Source organism: Trematomus bernacchii, unplaced genomic scaffold (assembly GCF_902827165.1).
Source record: "Trematomus bernacchii unplaced genomic scaffold, fTreBer1.1, whole genome shotgun sequence".
Taxonomy (NCBI): domain Eukaryota; kingdom Metazoa; phylum Chordata; class Actinopteri; order Perciformes; family Nototheniidae; genus Trematomus; species Trematomus bernacchii.
In genome coordinates, this window is record NW_022987608.1 from 7,089,263 (window position 1) to 7,107,565 (window position 18,303).

Sequence of the window (18,303 nt, forward strand, 5' to 3'; positions counted from 1 at the left end):
AATGACAGGATAGTTATGACATGACAAGGCTGTTTGCAAATCCCTGTTCCATATGAACACTGAAGCACATTTTTCTTTCTGTAGTATTTCCTATGTCATACTGAACGTTAAAGTTACGACGCTCATTTTCAGGTATTTTGTGCCTCTACTTTGACATGTTTACATGCGTTAATGTTCATAAAGTGCTTTATTTTTCCATTTATTGATCCATATCTTTAAGTAAAGTAAGGCCTGAGGATTGAAATATGTCCCTATCATAACATAGTTTAAAATAGTGTTGTTCAAAATTGTGCAACAACAGGGTCAGGTGAGGAACACAAGAGAGAGACATTGATGTTTGACACCCTTCGTTTTATTTTACTTCCTACTTGTGGTTTTCCCCCCAAAACATTCTCGTTATCAACATTTCCCGAAATCAATTTGAAATGTCTTATTTGAATTGTTTGCATATTTACTTAAAAGTTTTTGTTTCCCCTCGAGCCTCTCTACCATCACTTTTCACCCCTTTTTCTCTTATTCCCTTCTTATTTCCACCACCCTCCAGCCTCAATATGTCCCCCCCTCCCTCTCGATGTGTCAAGCACATCCTCGTTGTGTCTAAACAAAACTTTACGCAAGTTTACACAAGCACAATCAAACAAAACAGAGGGGCTCGCGTTGAAACTTGCAAAAATGGCCCGTGGCCTGTGTTTATGCAAAAATGTTGGAAGAGATCAATTAGACTTGGAGATGGCTACATTTTCTCTCTGTCTCTATCCCTCCGGCCTGAAAAAGAAATGCATCAGTCATATTAATGACATCTGTTAAACCATGAGATTAGCTTAAAACTGTGTTAGGAAGGGAAATGAAAACAAAGCTCAGAGTTCAGCGAGGACACATCAAGTTTTACGGCACTAATACGGTGAGATATTCCCACAGGAAGTTTATGGGTGTAATAATCCAGGATAGAATGAAAATGTAGTTATCTATAATATGTAATGATCTATAAGAACAAAACCCCCAAATGGATAACATGATAGTGGAATATTCCTCATCTCTCAATACGGTCTACACTGTTTAAGGTTCCCTCCGCTCCCTAGGGGTTTAACAAGCCCAGCACAACCTTCTTCAAGTACAAGAAATGAGTTTCAAGTAGAAATCCCACAGCGTCAGGAGCTGAGAAGGTAGATACAGCAGTGACTCCCATTAATTACGCAGACTGTGGCGGCCCACCATAGTCTAGTGGTCTGTCAGCAACCCCCCCAAACCCCTCTTGGAACACGGAGTGCTCCGTTCATCATGCTATGTGGGTGTAACTTTTGTACTGGTGTCATCACCATTAACAGTTAAAAACAAGTTATCGTTCTATATTTCAACACTTGTTTTTTTTTCTTTGGCTAAATAGATTTTGTCGAGACATAATTCATCGGCTTGAAAAACAAAGTATTAGAATGCACCAGCTAATGATGTTCAGCTGAAAGTGATTTCAGATCAGAAAACATTTTAGTTTTTGTTCTGAAAACATCTACGCACCACATTGTAGTTGTTTCATGTTAACAACTTGTTGATGTCATACCAATCAGGCACAATTAAGGCCACATTTATTTCAAACATAAGGAGCAAGGAAGTGAGCAGTTACTCTAAATGCAAATCTTATGTACCTGGTGCCAATAGAATCTTACATCTATAAATGTATATACATGAACTGTAGGCCGCGTTATTAAAAACTGCAATGTCACAAATAGCTTTCCAAAAGAGTGGACTAAAAGGCCTTGTAGACAGGTGCTTATGTGGAAAGAGGAATTCAAAAGATCCTTGATTGATTTAATAGTGAGGAGCTCTGCCTGCAGCTCCTTGCCCTTAATGGCTTGGTTTTCAATGGCGAGTAGGTGTTAACATGTTTTGAAGCCTTTGCAGCCTCACCATTAGGACTGACTGTTCCTCGCTGCTTTATAACACTAACTTAAAGAGACACATCGGCCCAGGATAGATGTTGAGACACCCTATCCCAATCCTTTCTGATATAGCTGCGTCTTTCGGCAGCTGCGTCTAGCATTGTATCTTGTGGGGAGAAAGTTTCCGATGTATACAGCTCTATTATCCATTCTTCAAAACAAATATTTTGTATATATAACATATTTCAACACCATAAATGCCTTCCAGGACAGACTGCCCAAATTGAGCAAAATGACCCCTTATAGAACGGTGAGGCTAAATGGAACTGTGTCCCTAGTTCTGCTTATGTCCTGGCTTGATAGTCATCATTATATAAAAGCTAATGAAGGCTGAGGTCGAACACAATCAATTATCAAAGCCGCGTTGTGTATACATTTGAGATCAGCTGTGTTCCTTTTCGTCTCTCTGTATGTCATTTGGTCCTTCCTCGCAGTACGTCTATGTTTGTGTAACCTGTCTGAACTGTCTGCTTGGTCAACCTCAGAGACTCAGACTAAGTACAAAGGAAAGTCATCATGGTCAGGCACTGGGTTTGGACACACACACACACACACACACACACACACACACACACACACACACACACACACACACACACACACACACACACACACACACACACACACACACACACACACACACACACACACACACACACACACACACACACACACACACACACACACACACACACACACACACACACACACACGGGCAGTCCTGTTTGATCCCTGGGTAAAAGTCAGTGGAGGGTGTTACATGTTTGCAGTTCACTTGAGCCCCATCAAAATGCCCCATTGGAAATGTACCGACCTTTCAGCGGTCAGTGGGGCCCCGCAAACACACTCTTGTGCACATACTGTAGATGTTCACGTTGTCAGACCCCTGTAAACACCTAATGCCAGGATTGGATGCCTGTAAGGAAACCCTGTCCTTGTGTGTGTGTGTGTGTGTGTGTGTGTGTGTGTATGTCATCCCTTTCATCGGACATTTCCCGACACATAAACTCTCATTGACTCATGTTTTGTTTATGACGCCTAATAGGCTGCTATTCTACCATAGCTGACCCTCTCTCTCTCTCTCTCTGTGTCCAATCCCACCAGATGTGGACGAGTGTGCGGACAACAACGGTGGATGCCAGCAAGTGTGTCTCAACACCATGGGGAGCTACGAGTGTCAGTGCACACATGGCTTCTTCCTCAGCGACAACCAGCATACCTGCATCCACCGCTCTGATGGTAAGACTGAAACACTCACACTGTTCTGTTAGAGCTGTTCTCTTACACTCTCAGGAGACTTGAGAGAACATGTGAAGCTTTATTTCAGGGTTATGTAAAGCTACTTGATGTTCCATGCTCACTTTATTACTAAGCAAAGGGTTTAAAGTGTCTAACATGTTTTGTGGTAACTGGACCTGAGTGACCTTGAGTTTGAGTAATGTTATGCTAAGTCATTAAAAAGATATCAACAGATGGATGCTGTAGTTAAGGAAGAGTTGTTTGTCCCACTGTGTTTGATTGGATATGTAAAAGACAATTTAATGCAGATTTATTGGGAATATGATAAAAGGCTCACACACACCTCCTGTATATGAGCAAGACACTTAGACTACGCGATTTTTCGTAGCTGCATCGTTTGTAGTTGTTTGTGTCTTTCTGTAGCTGCTGTGCCTGTGTCCTATTACTGTAACTCTCCAACAAGAAGAGGCACTTAAAGCAGGGACACTTTGGGCCCCTGATCCTGTGCCCATTCAGTGATCAATTCAGGCTCTTTGTGTTACAGGTACTACTGGTCTTTAGGAGTGGAAACAAAACACATTTTTGGTTAGCAAAATATCAGTCCACTCAACAAGATACTATCCATGTGTCTATAAAATGGTTTGATCCCTTGTGACATTATAAAGCCATTGCTCTTTGCTGCCGACTCATAACCTCCTCTCTGGATCACAAGTTGACGTGGGATTCGACGGCCCTTACATCATATGTTTCGCTCGGTCAGTCGCTCTCCACTCCCACAGTGGCATTGTACTTCTTTTAAAAATCATTTGACCCCCCTCTACCCTGGCATCCCTGACCCATTACGCCTGTCACGTTTAATTTATGGGCTCATTCTGCCGCGGCGAGGGGTGCTGAAGGAGGAGTGATCCCGAGGTGAGGCAGGGTTGTCGTCTCCTTCCCTCTTCACTCACACGCACATTCTCTAAGCACAATGCTCACATCCATGCGGTGGTGAATGGGGACAGTGTGGACGTGGAAGTTCAAAGACAGATGAGAGGACAGTCATCCGTCATCCTTGCGATGGCACAGAAAGGAGACGCAGGAGGAATGTGGTGAGAGATGAAGAGTGAGGGGGAGGAGAGAGGGATCAAATACAGGAAGAGGCTGCTACAGAGTGACCTCTTCTCTATCCTCTTCTCCCTGTTAGTGTGCTCAGAGTGAAGGCGTGTTACGAGGCAGAATGTTAGAGGATCCTCTGTTGAGACGTTCAGAAAAAGAGGTAGAAGAGATGCAGAAATAGAAGTGTGTTTGCTCACTGGAAACCCCATAAACCAGCTTGTGAATATATCTCCTTTTCCCCTCTCTTCTCCTCCCCTTAAAGGGGCCCTATCATGCTCATGTTCAGGTTCATATTTGTATTTGTGTCTCTACTGTGACATGTTTAACTACTTTAATGTTCAAAAAGCTCTTTATATTTCTCATACTGCCTGTGCTGCAGTACCTCTTTTCACCCTCTGTCTGAAACCAGAGCACAGACTGCTTTGATTGGTTAGCTTGCCGGCTCTGTTGTGATTGGTCAACCGCTAAGAGATGTCCCGCCCCTGAGCCTATCACGTATTGTGTTGGAGCGCAAGCCAATACAAGCGGGAGTGTTACAGTGTGATGTCATTATGTGTTAGGGAAATAAACTCCCTCTGGAGGGAACATTGGGATTTGAGCCTTTGCAGACCATTGACATGCAACCTATATAACACACTACAGGAAAGGGAAAGCCCCCAAAAAACATAATGCCTCTTTCTGAGACAGCCATTGAGAGTTTTAACTGTGTATTTACAAAAGAATCAGACCACAAATTAAATATGCAATAGTTTTTCCCCATTGAAACATTTCATATTCCTTATGCTTTGAGAAAAGGCTTGCTAAGCCATACATTTGAGTGAATCAATTTCAATGTCAAAGCAGTTCCTGTGTCAATATGTGTAATTCCTGCTGCTGTCAGACGGATGTTCACGGTCAGCACGCAGTGAAGATGCTTGTGGTGTGTTCCTGGTACTCTGGCAGGCTTCTTGAGCCTTCAACCACAGCCCCCACCCCGTACAGAGATCCTCAATCAGACACTTGTCTCCTCTCATTCATCCCGCACAGGAATAGCAGCAGCATCCCGGTGTCCCACAGGAATCTCCTCGCACATGATTTTTTTCCATCTTCCCAACCGTGGCCCGCTTCTCTTCATCTTGTCTCTTTTTAATCCCTCTCTTTATTTCTTCTTCGAAAGGCTTTAAACCAGATAACTCAATCTGACAAGATACAGATATTCACATACTGTACTATATTAATCTTACACATTAACCTATGTGATGAGATATAAGGCTTTAAAAAAGTGAAGAACACAACAAGAGAACATTCTTTTGCATTTTAAATAGGCCCTATTACGCTTTTTGGGGGTTTCCCTTTCCTGTAGTGTGTTATATAGGTTTTTGTGCATGTAAATGGTCTGCAAAGGCTAACATCCCATAGTTCCCTCCAGAGGGAGTTTCCCTCCCACACTCTCCCCCCTATATTCCTCCATTTACCTCCAACAACAACCTGTGGAGAGCTACAGAGCTTTTGATTGGCTTGTATGCAATGATGTGTATCCTGGCAGGTCTGCTTGTTATTGACCCCCAGAGACCGTCTGCTATTAATCTCACCTTTACGTACCATATTTACCATAAGTGCAACAGAAGGGATTCCTAGGCTACAACCAGCTTCGCAAATTATAGTCTATTAGATAAAAATGATCCCAAACGCAGCTGTTGTGTGTGTACGTTTGAGAAGGAGAGAGACAGTTTGTGTTAGATTGTTGCTTTGCATGTGGTGAGTGTCAGCTCACGGCTCATTTCTTTCTCCCTGACACTCGCCTGGAGGATAATAAAGCCTAGCAACAATTGTTTGTTCCATTATGGTTTGTTTCCACTCTGTTGTGCCTCACAGCTCTGTCTGAAGCGCATCCAGGCAAGAACTTGACTCCCGATCTCGAGTTTGGAAACAGCTCTCGCAGTGAATGTTCCTGATCTGTCATGATGTGGGAGGGCTGTGACCACATGAGTCAGGTATGGCTAACAGGCCCAACGCTGACATGCATGTAGAGTGGAGAAGCTCACATCCTGTTTGGACCATTTGGGGATCTCTAAAATGGCTATCTGGCTCATCACTGAACATTTTTGCGTTACCTGCTGCCCTTGACAAAGTATTTAAAAGACTGAGATTATGCCATCAACAATCGTAGCATAGGTGTGTGTGATTTGCAGCAGCAGTGCAGAGTTGGAATAGTTGCAGTATGAAATATCAAACTGATGCCTCCAAGTTAACCGGGGCTGTACCTTACGTCTGATTTATTCATGGTAGTTAATGTAATCCTCGCCAAAACAGAGTGAAAACAATACGCTTGTAAATTCTCCTCCAAGCTCAACACCAAAGTTCCTGGCAGAGTTGGAATTGGCAGAAAGTTGGGAATTTTAAACACTTGGTCTCATGCGGACGCCTTGCCTGGCACTGCAAGATCATTTTTGGTCGCAGTAGTCTCTGGGAATGTAAAAGAAAACGCTTACTAGGAGATGCTTAATAGTAGATTGTGGGGAAGAAAGATTTTGACAAGAAAACTATTCAAAAACGTGTAAAATGTAACTTCAAAATAAAATATTTCCCACAGTATTAGGATTACGTGTAGAAAATGTAACTTTGGCTTATTTTGAAGCTGCATTTTTCAGATTGCCTCATGTTCAAGGTTTTCCCCACAGTTTAAACCATCTTTATGGCCCGTGCATGTAAACACAATACTGGGTGAAGAAACTGACCCGTCTGCAGCTCTAGAAGGCGGTATGTGATGGCAGGCATCACAATTAGCGGTATGCTATGTTGCTCCAACATGCAGGGATCAATTCAGTGCAGTGGAGTATTAGTTACATATTTATCGTGCTTCTCAATGTAACGGGATAACTTAAATAACAATTGTTTTGATTAATCTGGGGTTTTTTCTTCATAAATTAAAATAATACAAAATACTCACATTTAAAAAAAATCCAAGGTGATGCCTTCAAACTCCTCCAGTAAAATGTCAAGAATCCAAATATATTGTCAAAACAAATGAGATAGCAGCTTAAGAAACATCCCCTACCCATTTGTATCCAAGTAAACCTTTATTTATTGATTCCACAAAGCACCGTTTATTTTGCATTTATTCATATTTATTATGGTTTATAACATAATGTAAGCAGATACACAGTCGTTTTAGAGGCATTATAAATATACAGAATTGACCAGGAATCGTGTCTCTTACTAAGACACTCTTTGTATTATTACAAAGGTACAACTACAGAATACTGTTTTCATGAATTATTTTTTTATATATTGCTTGTGTATGCCTAAACACAAAGAGCAATGTTGTGAAATAATAAACTATACAGTGTACAATGTGTTGAGAGGGAGGCAAATAGAGCAATGGATTGTGGGAGAATGGGATGGGGGAGTTGTGAATTGGGGGGGAAGAGAAAAATAAACACAGAGACAAACATAGTGGAGTGAACCAATGGAAGCTGCATGCGTTTATTTGGAGTTGTGTAAGGAGAGGAAGCAGACACACACACACACACACACACACACACACACACACACACACACACACACACACACACACACACACACACACACACACACACACACACACACACACACACACACACACACACACACACACACACACACACACACACACACACACACACACACACACACACACACACACACACACACACAGACACGCATTCATGCACAAAAACTCACAGACTGGCACGCCGCACTCTTCACGGAGAAGGAATTCTCACTTTAAACAAACCAAGGCAGGAAATTGGAGGTACAGGGAGCTTTTAAATGCCGGCCCGGGGGCATGTGGGAACTCTTAAGTACAGGGAGCTCTGTCTAACCTGGCTGTTATCATCATCAATTACAAACATCATCAAAAGCCAGAAACCATCCACCTGTCATACACCATAAACACTTAGAGCTCAGCATGTCTGTAATATACAGTAAATCCTCACCTGTTGTTGTTTAAGAAACACTAATGTGTGTAGAAGCACATCCTAAAGCTGAAATTACTATCCTTACAACAACGTCTAAATGCCCTATAGCTAGTAGTTTTGACCTAAAACACAAGGTTAGAAGTATAGAGTTTAAAAGGAATAACTTTGGTTTAGTTGTGAAGTCCAGGATTGATACCATTTTCAATCATGTATTTGGAAGATTTGGCGGTAAGGTGACCTCTCCGGACATTCAGGACAGTGGCTGTCTTAAGACGACTGAATACAACTTAAATGTTCCAAAGTTATAGACCAAGCTCGCTCACACTCACACACACACACACACACACACACACACACACACACACACACACACACACACACACACACACACACACACACACACACACACACACACACACACACACACACACACACACACACACACACACACACACACACACACACACACACACACACACACACACACACACACACACACACACACACACACACACACACAAACACACACACACACACACACACACACCACACACACACACACACACAACACACACACACACACACACACACACACACACACACACACACACACACACACACACACACACACACACACACACACACACACACACACACACACACACACACACACACTTTCATCAGAGCATGGTGGGGGTGCTGAAAGTGACTAATGCTTTCGTTCCTAAACACCCGCTCTTTCTTAACTTTATAAATACTTTGTTTAAATATTATTCCAGCATGTGATTTTAACTTTTACAAACAAGCTTTAATAACTCAGCAATCTCTCTCTCTTGCAGGTAAATATGAGTTATTTACCTTTTAAATACGAGTTATTTACCTGCAAGCGGAAGGTGGAATCCAGGTTTTATACCTCTGTTCTGCTCTGTTTCCCCTCTGCAATATTTTTAGGCCAGAGTTTGTCTGTGGTCAGTGGAAATGTTTAGTACGAAGGCGTGGAGCTGACCTGGTGTCGCTGCCGCTCAGGAGCAAACACATGAAACATGGGGAGTGGACTGTAGGAGTTAAAACACACTCATATAAGCATCAAGTAAACGTCACACTGTCTCCTCAATTCCAAGCCTGTTACAGGAAGCTAACACCCTGATACACACACCCTCAATCTCACTTTTTCAGTGTGAATTAAACAGTTTCCCAAATGTTTCTCCTGTCTTTAACTTCAGCAGCTGGACTCTGTTAACACAACACACTGAACTCTGGTTCGCCTGCTCTCTTGCCTCCATGTAAACGCTGCTGCCTTGAAGTTATAGATTTAAGTTGCTCAGAGGACAAGAGTAATGCTTGTGCTGAATATTCTCCCAACTGCAACATGCATTTAAGGCAAATGTCCCACATTTCAGTTCGCCCTAGGTATCAGTTTTGATATTTGATTTGATTGGGATAGCTAATCCATCACAGTGATGTTATTTTGTCATAATCATTCACCTCTGTAAACGTGTGAGCTGCATCCAGGTACATTTGTGCTGTGCTTTTGAGTTAATGCCTTAAATATGAAAAGATTATTTTGCGTCATTGCTTCTTAATTGGATGTAAACCTTTTTTGAACAGGATATGGGTGTACAGTATATATGGAAAGAAAAGCACTTTTAATGACAGAAAGATTTGATCATTGGAATATTCGTAATGGCTTGATTGTTTGGACTTTGTAGTTACTGCCACTTGTGTATCACATGATCACCACTAAGATGAGGATTGAATACCACAAATACAGTGAATGTGAGATAATTGAAATCTTTTCACAAAGTATTTTTAAATACAGCCAGAGCCGCAAAGCATCTCTTCAAGTGACTTGATCGCATTACAACTGTATATCTATTTAACTATGCTATCCACTTCAATTGTAAAACACTGAGGATTATGAAGATCAAAAAGAAAATGTCATTTTCAATCCTTTCTTTAACACTAACTTAATTGACTTTAAGTAATCCTGGGGGTTCAAGTGAACTCCAGTTCCAGGTAGTTCCGCTGGTCATTTGATCTTCAAAGTTACTGTAAATAAAAGGGAAGAACGGTCAGGGCAGTTTGCTAGCGGTTGTTAGTGTTTCTCTAAATTAAGAGCACATTTCCGGTCACAAAGGGGATTTTGCTACTTGTCCCCTCTCTCTGTTATTGCTCTGGGCGTGTTCATTTTCTTTTTGGATTCACTGAAGCGGAGGGTAAACACAGTATTTTTGTTCCAGGTTTCACAACCGTTCACTGCTTAGCTATGTGTGCTCTGAAAGAAATACTGCCTTTTTCATGCTTTAATTGAACTAGTTTCCCTCCAAATCTCCAAACATAAAAGCGTGGTTTTGTAAAATCATATACGGTAGGGATGTTCAAATGCACATCACTCCCACTGTGAGAGTTAGAGTTGGATACTGAAGGAGTAAGCAAAAAGAATGAGGGTGCGTGCGTGCGTGCGTGCGAGTTTGAAGAAGAGATTGGGGAGGGTTATTAGAAAAGGCACAGTCCTTATTTAAAGGAGTTCAATGCAGCCAGTTAAAGAAAAGCTCTCATTGAAATTCATGGCTTAGCACCTATAGCAGTGCGGTTTGAGCAGACCAGTGCAGACCCACAGCCAGCGCCTGACAGATTTCAATTAAAACGGCATTTACAAGAGCATGGATGGAAAAGTTGAAGGAAGGCGGGGGTGGGAGTGAGGGGGGGGGGATACGGTTGAGGAGGGTTTTTTTATTCTGTCTGGAGAGCTGTTCACTTCAATACTCGTTCAGAACATTTTGTCTCGTTTCATTCTCTAGCTCTTCGTCCTGTTTTGCATGGTTTGGCTTAGTTACCCAGATTTTCAATGTTAAAACTCGAACCCTTCATCTTTGATTTATATAACATGTTGGGATACACATTTATATACAAGTTGCATGTCTAATTTTAATGTCATAAATTGAAAGAGACGAAGCACATACTCTCCAGTACAAGGCAAATGTAAAGTAGGTCCAACACGATCCCACATACAAGGCAGTGCACGGGCTGAGGTGATGTAACAGCCTCTCTCTGCAGTCTGCAGCAGTGTTTTCTTCACACAGGAAGCTGTTACAGCAGTTTAAATTGTTCCTGTTTGATAGAGCGTTTGAGGCTTTTTAAAAAGCTTCATTTAAAAGGGGCCTTTTAAGTGGAGTTCTTTATGTGTGGCTTTGTGTCTACCATACAGTCACAGTACAAACACTTGTAATTTATACACACAGACAGGAATGCACATGGTCATTGGCTGGTGTGCATGTGCATGTAGAGTTAGACGCACACACAGATGCTCTTAATGGACAGTGTCAGTATGCTGTATTTACTACATTCTTCAGAAGATAGCCAGATACCTTGTCTCTACACATAAGTCTATAGTTGTAGAGACAGCAAACCCTAAAGGCAGATATTTAACTAATTTGTCCCTGGATTAAGGTTGGCCTATTCCCTCCTTTCTCGGTGCATGAAAGTCATTCTGTTTTAAAGGGGCCCTATAATGCTCCTTTTCAGGTTCTTATTTGTATTTTGTGCCTTTTTTACTGTCACATGCTTTAAAGTTGAATACATTTGTTATTGTTCTCATACTGCCTTTTCATCCTCTGTTTGAAACCAGAGCCCAGTCTGCTTTGATTGGTCAGCTTGTCGGCTCTATTGTGATTGGTCAACCGCTAAGAAATGTCCTGCCCCTTAGCCTATCATGTACAATGTGTTGGTACGCTGGCCAATAGAAGCTTGAGGGTTACACAGGGATGTGAATATGTTACGGAAGTAAAAAGCGGAGTCCAATCGAGGTGAAATCAAAAGTGAGGTAGCAGCAAGTGACAACATTAATAGTGTCTACATTTATCTCAACAGTGGCATTGAGTATATGAGTATTAAAAGCAGTTGAATGCAATAAAATGTGTAAATGTTGCGACACCTTTGAAAGCTATCATCATATTTTCTACAGAGTTATTTGAACATGTGAAATGTCTCTTTCTCCCCGATGAGGAGATCTGGCTGTGAGACCGTTCAGCATCACCTCATTCCTCATCATCCTCCGAGGAAACAAGGAGGAGGCGAATATGAGGCTCTAAATTATCCCTCTCCTTCTACCTCTTCCACATTCCTCTCCTCTTTCTTCTCTCCATCCGTCTCTCTTTCACTTCATTCCTGCTTTTTTTTTTGTCTCCCATTATACTCTGCCAGCCAGACTTTCGGGGCTTTGGGGTGTAACGCTGCAAGAGTCGGGTTGTAATAACACGGCTGTGATATGCTTGGACCTCATCTGGAGTCAGAGCTCCTGAGAGAGATGTGTGGAGAGGTGGATAAAGAAAAGGCAGGGGAGAGGGAAGGAGAAAGACAGACAGAGGGTAATAAAAGAGACAGAGGAACAGAGGAGAGACTGTGTGAGAGACAGAGCGGCTCTTGCTGGGCCCTGAAGACGTGTCTGAGTGTTTTATCTGGACCCGCTGGGCTCCCAGTGTGGAGCTTCAGTAGTTTTTAAACCTGCTGACCTCTCCAATCAAAACACAGCTCCTCTTCCAGCTGGAAAAAAAAAGAAGGAAACGCCAACCATCTCAATCCATTTTCATTGCTCACTGAAGGATTGCCACTGAAAGGGACATAAACACCACTTTACTTTAAAGAGGCATTTTAGGCAACCTTTTTCCAAAACATACCATCTGTCTTGGGGATACCTTTCCATTTACTTGTGGTAGCTACTGTTTTTAGTTTACAGACATTTTATCAGCTAAAAAATACTTCCTAAAATGGCGATCAAAAGGCAATACATGACCTCAGGTCTTTACGGATTATTGATCAAGCTTACATTACATATCACGGGACATCTCTATCCAACTAGCCGCCTTATTATTACAGGAATCTCCTACCCAATATCACGGTCACTTGATTTTAGTTTGAAACTGGAGCTTCCTTTAAATAAAAGTTTCTGAACCAGATTCAACTGTTCTTAGTGTTTCTGCCATGTGGTTTGCTTTTCATGTCCCATTTTCAAAAAGGCTTGGGAAGCTATAAAATATTGACATGCATGCACTACATTAAGAGTACATTTCGGCAACAATAACTTCATTATTATTTTTAAGATTGTATTTATATCTTCCCAAGCACCTGTGTGTCTGCACTTTTTAAATTCGTATTAAGTGTTACAGAAAGAAGGACAATGGCCTTAACCCGACTATAAGTGCTCATATCTTTTTAATTGTGTTTACAGAACCATATTTCTCTTGTCCAAAAAGTCAGTGATATGTTAAAGTTGTGAAGGTAGGAATGATGCAGCTATTTACACTTTATATTTGCTTAATTTGTATTTTGCTGTGTCCGTGTGCTCCTCTATATGTTATGGTGAGCGCTCATGTGACCGTGCAGCCATGTCTGCATGCTTTATGCATTGTATTGTTGAGCAGGAGGTCATTTAGTGATTTTTTAGTGAACCCATTCTCTTGATCTGTTCCCCTGCACATACTCTTCCTCCAGCCTCTGTCCTGCAGGTCTGTTGTATGAGGATGGCAACTTTTAGTGCACTTAAAACCTTCTCTCATGCAAGTCTTAAACTCCTGATTCCACTCCCACTCCTCACCTTGTGTCAGCAGGTCAGCTCTGATATTGATCCAAACAGAGTTGGACATCAGATCCGGCTGAATATGTATCCAGGGACCCATGTGGGTTCCTCAGCTCTGACGAGTAAACGTGTCAGTGAGCAGCCGGCTCTCCCTCTCGCCCTGCCTCGTCACATCGGACACGTTGAGAGGCCGCAGTTGGTGTTTGTTGTTTTAGGCTCGATTGTGCCGAGTCCTGGGCTGTGTCCACCTTCTCCCTCTGCCTCCGTTTATTTGACTTCTCCCAGGTTTAAATTGATTGTAGATACTTTCTTATGAGTTTTCAAACAGGGTCAATGAATGCTTTTGGAAACTTTTAAACTTTTTTTCTATCCCCTGGCTCCATTGCCCTGTCAGTTGTACAGTTCAAAACTGCATCAATACCTGCCTACATTTAATGCTATATTGTCTGAATTATATAACGTTGGACAGAGGGGCAGACTTAGTTTGATCTTTTGTTAATCATGTAACTGCACAATTTCCTTTGGCTCCTTTGATTTTGGACTTTGATGGAATGGTCCTGTTGGAGTGGACAGCTAGAATGGCGGTGTTTAAGAAAGGACTTTTTGTTTGTGAAGGAGACTCTCTAGAAGAAACGGCGCCTTAATGATGTACTTGAAGCGCTCTTGGGCCCCATGAAGGGACATTATTCACCATGGTGATCAGAGAAGGGGCGTGTCTTTGAACCAAATCTTTTTGGTGAGTGCTACCAAATGCAAATCGTGAGTAAATAGCGAAAATAAGGACAATGGCGGTAATCACTTATTGTTTGTGTTTCTTTTTTTCTTAAAATGTCATTCATTTAATTTGAAACACTTGTCTCTTACTTCTTACATTTTCCTCATGGTGATTGGATTTGTTTGGAGAGCATCCTCAAGCATGGGGTCTTTACAGCCAAATACACATAACTGGCATTTGGATTCTTATCTGCAGCAGAATAAACTATTAAGATTTTTAGATTTCCCCTAAATGCTCGGTGTAATAGAGCTTTACAAACTCTACAGACAGACTGAATTTAGGCTCAGTCAGTTCATTTGAGAGTGTTGTAAAGGAAAGGTGTCATGTGTTACTCCATTCAAGTAGATAAAAGTAGTGCCGTCTTAGGTTGTACGTTTTTTGGTGTTACGTGATTAATTAAATTCCTTCAGTTTTTTGGGGCTGCTTGTTCCTTTCTTGCAAGAAATTAATACTTGTATCCTGATTATTGAAACTCAAGCCAGTGTCGAGTGAGATTTTTCGAACAATTTCTTATTAAGTTTCATATATTTCTCCTAACTCTCCTAACCGCGAAACACTTTGGCATGGAACTGAAGACAATGGACTGAAAAGCAAGATAATTATGTCCTGTAACAGGAGTGTCTCAAATAATAAGTACTCATTTAAAAAGTCCCAAAGAAATGCGTTGAAGAAGTACTGACCCATCATTTTCCTGACATGAGGAACACAATGTTCCCTCTACGTGTCAGTTCACGTCATGGAACAGCTAACAAAATCAGAAAAAAAACATAATATCTAGAACATTGATCAGCTCGTGAGTGGATCAAAGCTCTTTTGAAAACACGTACAAAACTCTGTGAAAGAAGCCGTCTTTTGCAAGTTAAGATATTTGATTGTGCCATGACAGGTAGACGACCGCACTCTCCCCAAAAACTAACTTTTCCAGTTCTTCCCAGAGCTCAGTGATATCTTTGGCTGGCTTCTCCTTCCCTATTCACCTCTCTAGAGACTAGCCCTCGGTCCTCCTCCTACTTGTTTTCCCTCCAGCTGATGAAGATTTAAACACTGGCCTATTTAGACTAGTATCATGCTCTACAAATCACCAGGATAGGAGACCACATGTAACAGGCTCCGGTGAAAGTATGAAGGGATAGAAAGAGGGTCAGCGGTGACAAGACGAAGCCTCGGATTAGTGACCGCTGAAGGGCTTTATTGGTGATGATGATGAAGAGGAAATGTGTCTGGGTTTTAGTGTGTGAGAGAGTGGGGATTCGAGAAATGGTAAAAGTAGTTTCTAATTACAAAAGAAAACATTGGTTTGATGACCGCTGGCTGTTCAGCCTGAGGACCGTGCTCACTGTTCCAGGCAAAAAGAACAGGCTGTTAAACGCCTCAACTCATCTTACATACGACATCATTAAAAAAAAAAGTGTTGTTCTGTTTTGCATTTGGTTGTTTAAACATGTGGTGTTCAATAAACTTGCAGTTTCATAATTCCTACCACAGGGGTTCCACTCTTTCATATTTTATTTTGTAATGTGCCTGTAGTTCTTGCTTTGTCTCATTTGTCAAGTTTTCACCAACAGTCACATTTTAATCCTTGACATCAGAGGAACGACAATCATTTTCACTTATGGTGAACTTCTTAGCAGTTGCTTCTTTCCAGCAGTTACAGAGCAACGTTATTATTCATTTGGAGTCATATTTGTGTCCAGCTAGGCTCCAACTACAGTATGTCTGTGTTGTGTTTTCTGTTGATGGCAGTGTACAAGACATGGAAACAATGAGCTGAAACTCTCTGTACAGCTCTGTAAAACTGCAGATCCAGTATGGCTGTTGGAGGCATGATGTCAAAAGAGTGATACAGATATATCTTCGGAAAGTTAAATGCCCAAAAATGTATTTCCTAAATCAGTTCCTCACTTTGGCTGAAATGTTCTGACATGAACACATTATTATCTGCCAAAGTAGATTATTTCAAATAAGAGGTTTCTGCGTTTCTCACTTACTGGTTTAAAGGTAGCTGTGTTGATGTAGGATATGGTTTCATGTAATCCTCTGCAATACATATGAAATTGGTGGTTTGTTTGGTCACTGTCAATCAAATCTGATCAAACTACGCCCACATAATCCTGAGAAATCTGACTTTTAAAGAATCCAAATCATAACTAAAGGTGTTCTTACCTCACTGTTGCTCGTTCAGTCGTGAATATTTCGATTTGAAGTTTCTTACTCCATGATATAATTGATGACTTGTAAGACAACAGTTCCTCAGCTCTGTTTCTTTGTCCCTGTCCCCTGAACAGATGGGATGAACTGCATGAACAAGGACCACGGCTGTGCCCACATCTGCAGAGAGGCTCCAGGCAAGGGCGGGGTGTCGTGCGAGTGCCGTCCTGGCTTTGAGCTGAACAAAAACCAGAAAGACTGCATATGTACGTATCACACCTAACCTCAGTGTAACACCCCCCATGAGTGAATTGAGTAAGCATTTAACCGCTTTCTGGTTCCCTCGTCTTGAAGTCAATGTTTTTTTTTTAACATGTTTCTGGTTAGATGCTTGAAATAAGATCTTTGGTCAAAGTTGTTTTTGTTCTATGCCATCAAATACGCCATTAGATGGAATATCCTAAGCTTCCGTTAGTGTTAAAAATTCCGGGTTGCCCTTCAGAAATATGTCATCACTGCACCACTCTATTTAGTTGTCAATTCCTTTTTACAGTTCACATGGGATTAAGGTATTAACACTCTGTTTCTGATTTTATTGAGGTTACGTACTGGTGCAATGAAGGATCTTAACTGTTTTAATAATAAACATCTGTAATAGCAATGATGGACAAGATCCAGTAGGCCTTCAGGGGTAAATTATGAGGGCGGACATTTAATACCAAAATCAGTTAAGCGTTTCAGGCCAAGCCGAAGGTGCTGAAGGATTCAGTAGAGAGAGAATTCATGTCTCGAACTCCCCCCTCGCAGCTCCATCTCTGTTTCTCACTCTTCACGCCGAGCGCCTGCAGCCATGGAATTTAGGGCTGCTGTTTTTGAGGGGGGAAAAATAAGCTTTTAGTTACGATTTGTTTGGCATCACATCTTGTTCTCCTCTCAGACGGTGAGAGTGTAAAGATTGTGAAAGCCTCCGAAAGGGCTCTAATGTGTCACCTGCTGTGGTAATATTCCATTAGACGCCAGGGACCCGGTGCTGTGCCGGCCTGATGAGCACTGCGGCACAGGACATGATGGAAGAAATGCTAGCTTTATCCCCAAATCTTCCCTCCTTTCTCCTTATGCCCTCTTTTGTTCTGTTTCTCACATCCTCTCACGTCTTTACACCCTTTTTTTCTTTGTATTTCATCTCTCACCTCCTCTCTTCTCTTCATCTGAATAGTTTTCTATCCCTTTCCCACTGGAGAACTGTCAACGAGGCAAATTAGGAGGTTAAAAACTTGGAGGAATCACAAACTGTTGAAATAGTTTGAGTTAGACAAATCAATTCTGTTTACTATGGCAAACCCCATCTCAATAGTTTGTGGCCCGTTAAAAAGTACTTCTCAGTTGGCTGTTTTTACGGCCAAGTTTAAAGCTTTTTATTTTCTGCTGCGTAAGGGTTTGCAAGTACTCGAAAAAGCTCCAGGAAAGATCCTGCATTATGATCTCTTCTTTACAATTTTCTCCATATCTCTCCTCTATGGATGGATTCTCCTTCTCACCTTTCAACATCTTTTCTTATCCTTTTGTTGTTAGCTTATATATTTTCTCTTTCCCTCT

General features: G+C 41.6%; 1 protein-coding gene across 4 annotated transcripts in view; it reads left to right on the forward strand.

Annotated features, from left to right (window-relative positions):
* The window catches only part of scube1 (signal peptide, CUB domain, EGF-like 1), a 74,986-nt gene that overhangs the window by 19,355 nt on the left and 37,328 nt on the right, over positions 1-18,303 (forward strand). For all 4 annotated transcript variants that reach the window (XM_034131445.1, XM_034131446.1, XM_034131447.1 and 1 more), the window contains exons 4-5: positions 3,039-3,173; positions 16,845-16,973. In XM_034131445.1, coding sequence (XP_033987336.1) covers positions 3,039-3,173; positions 16,845-16,973 — 264 coding nt within the window. The remainder of the gene's footprint in view (positions 1-3,038; positions 3,174-16,844; positions 16,974-18,303) is intronic.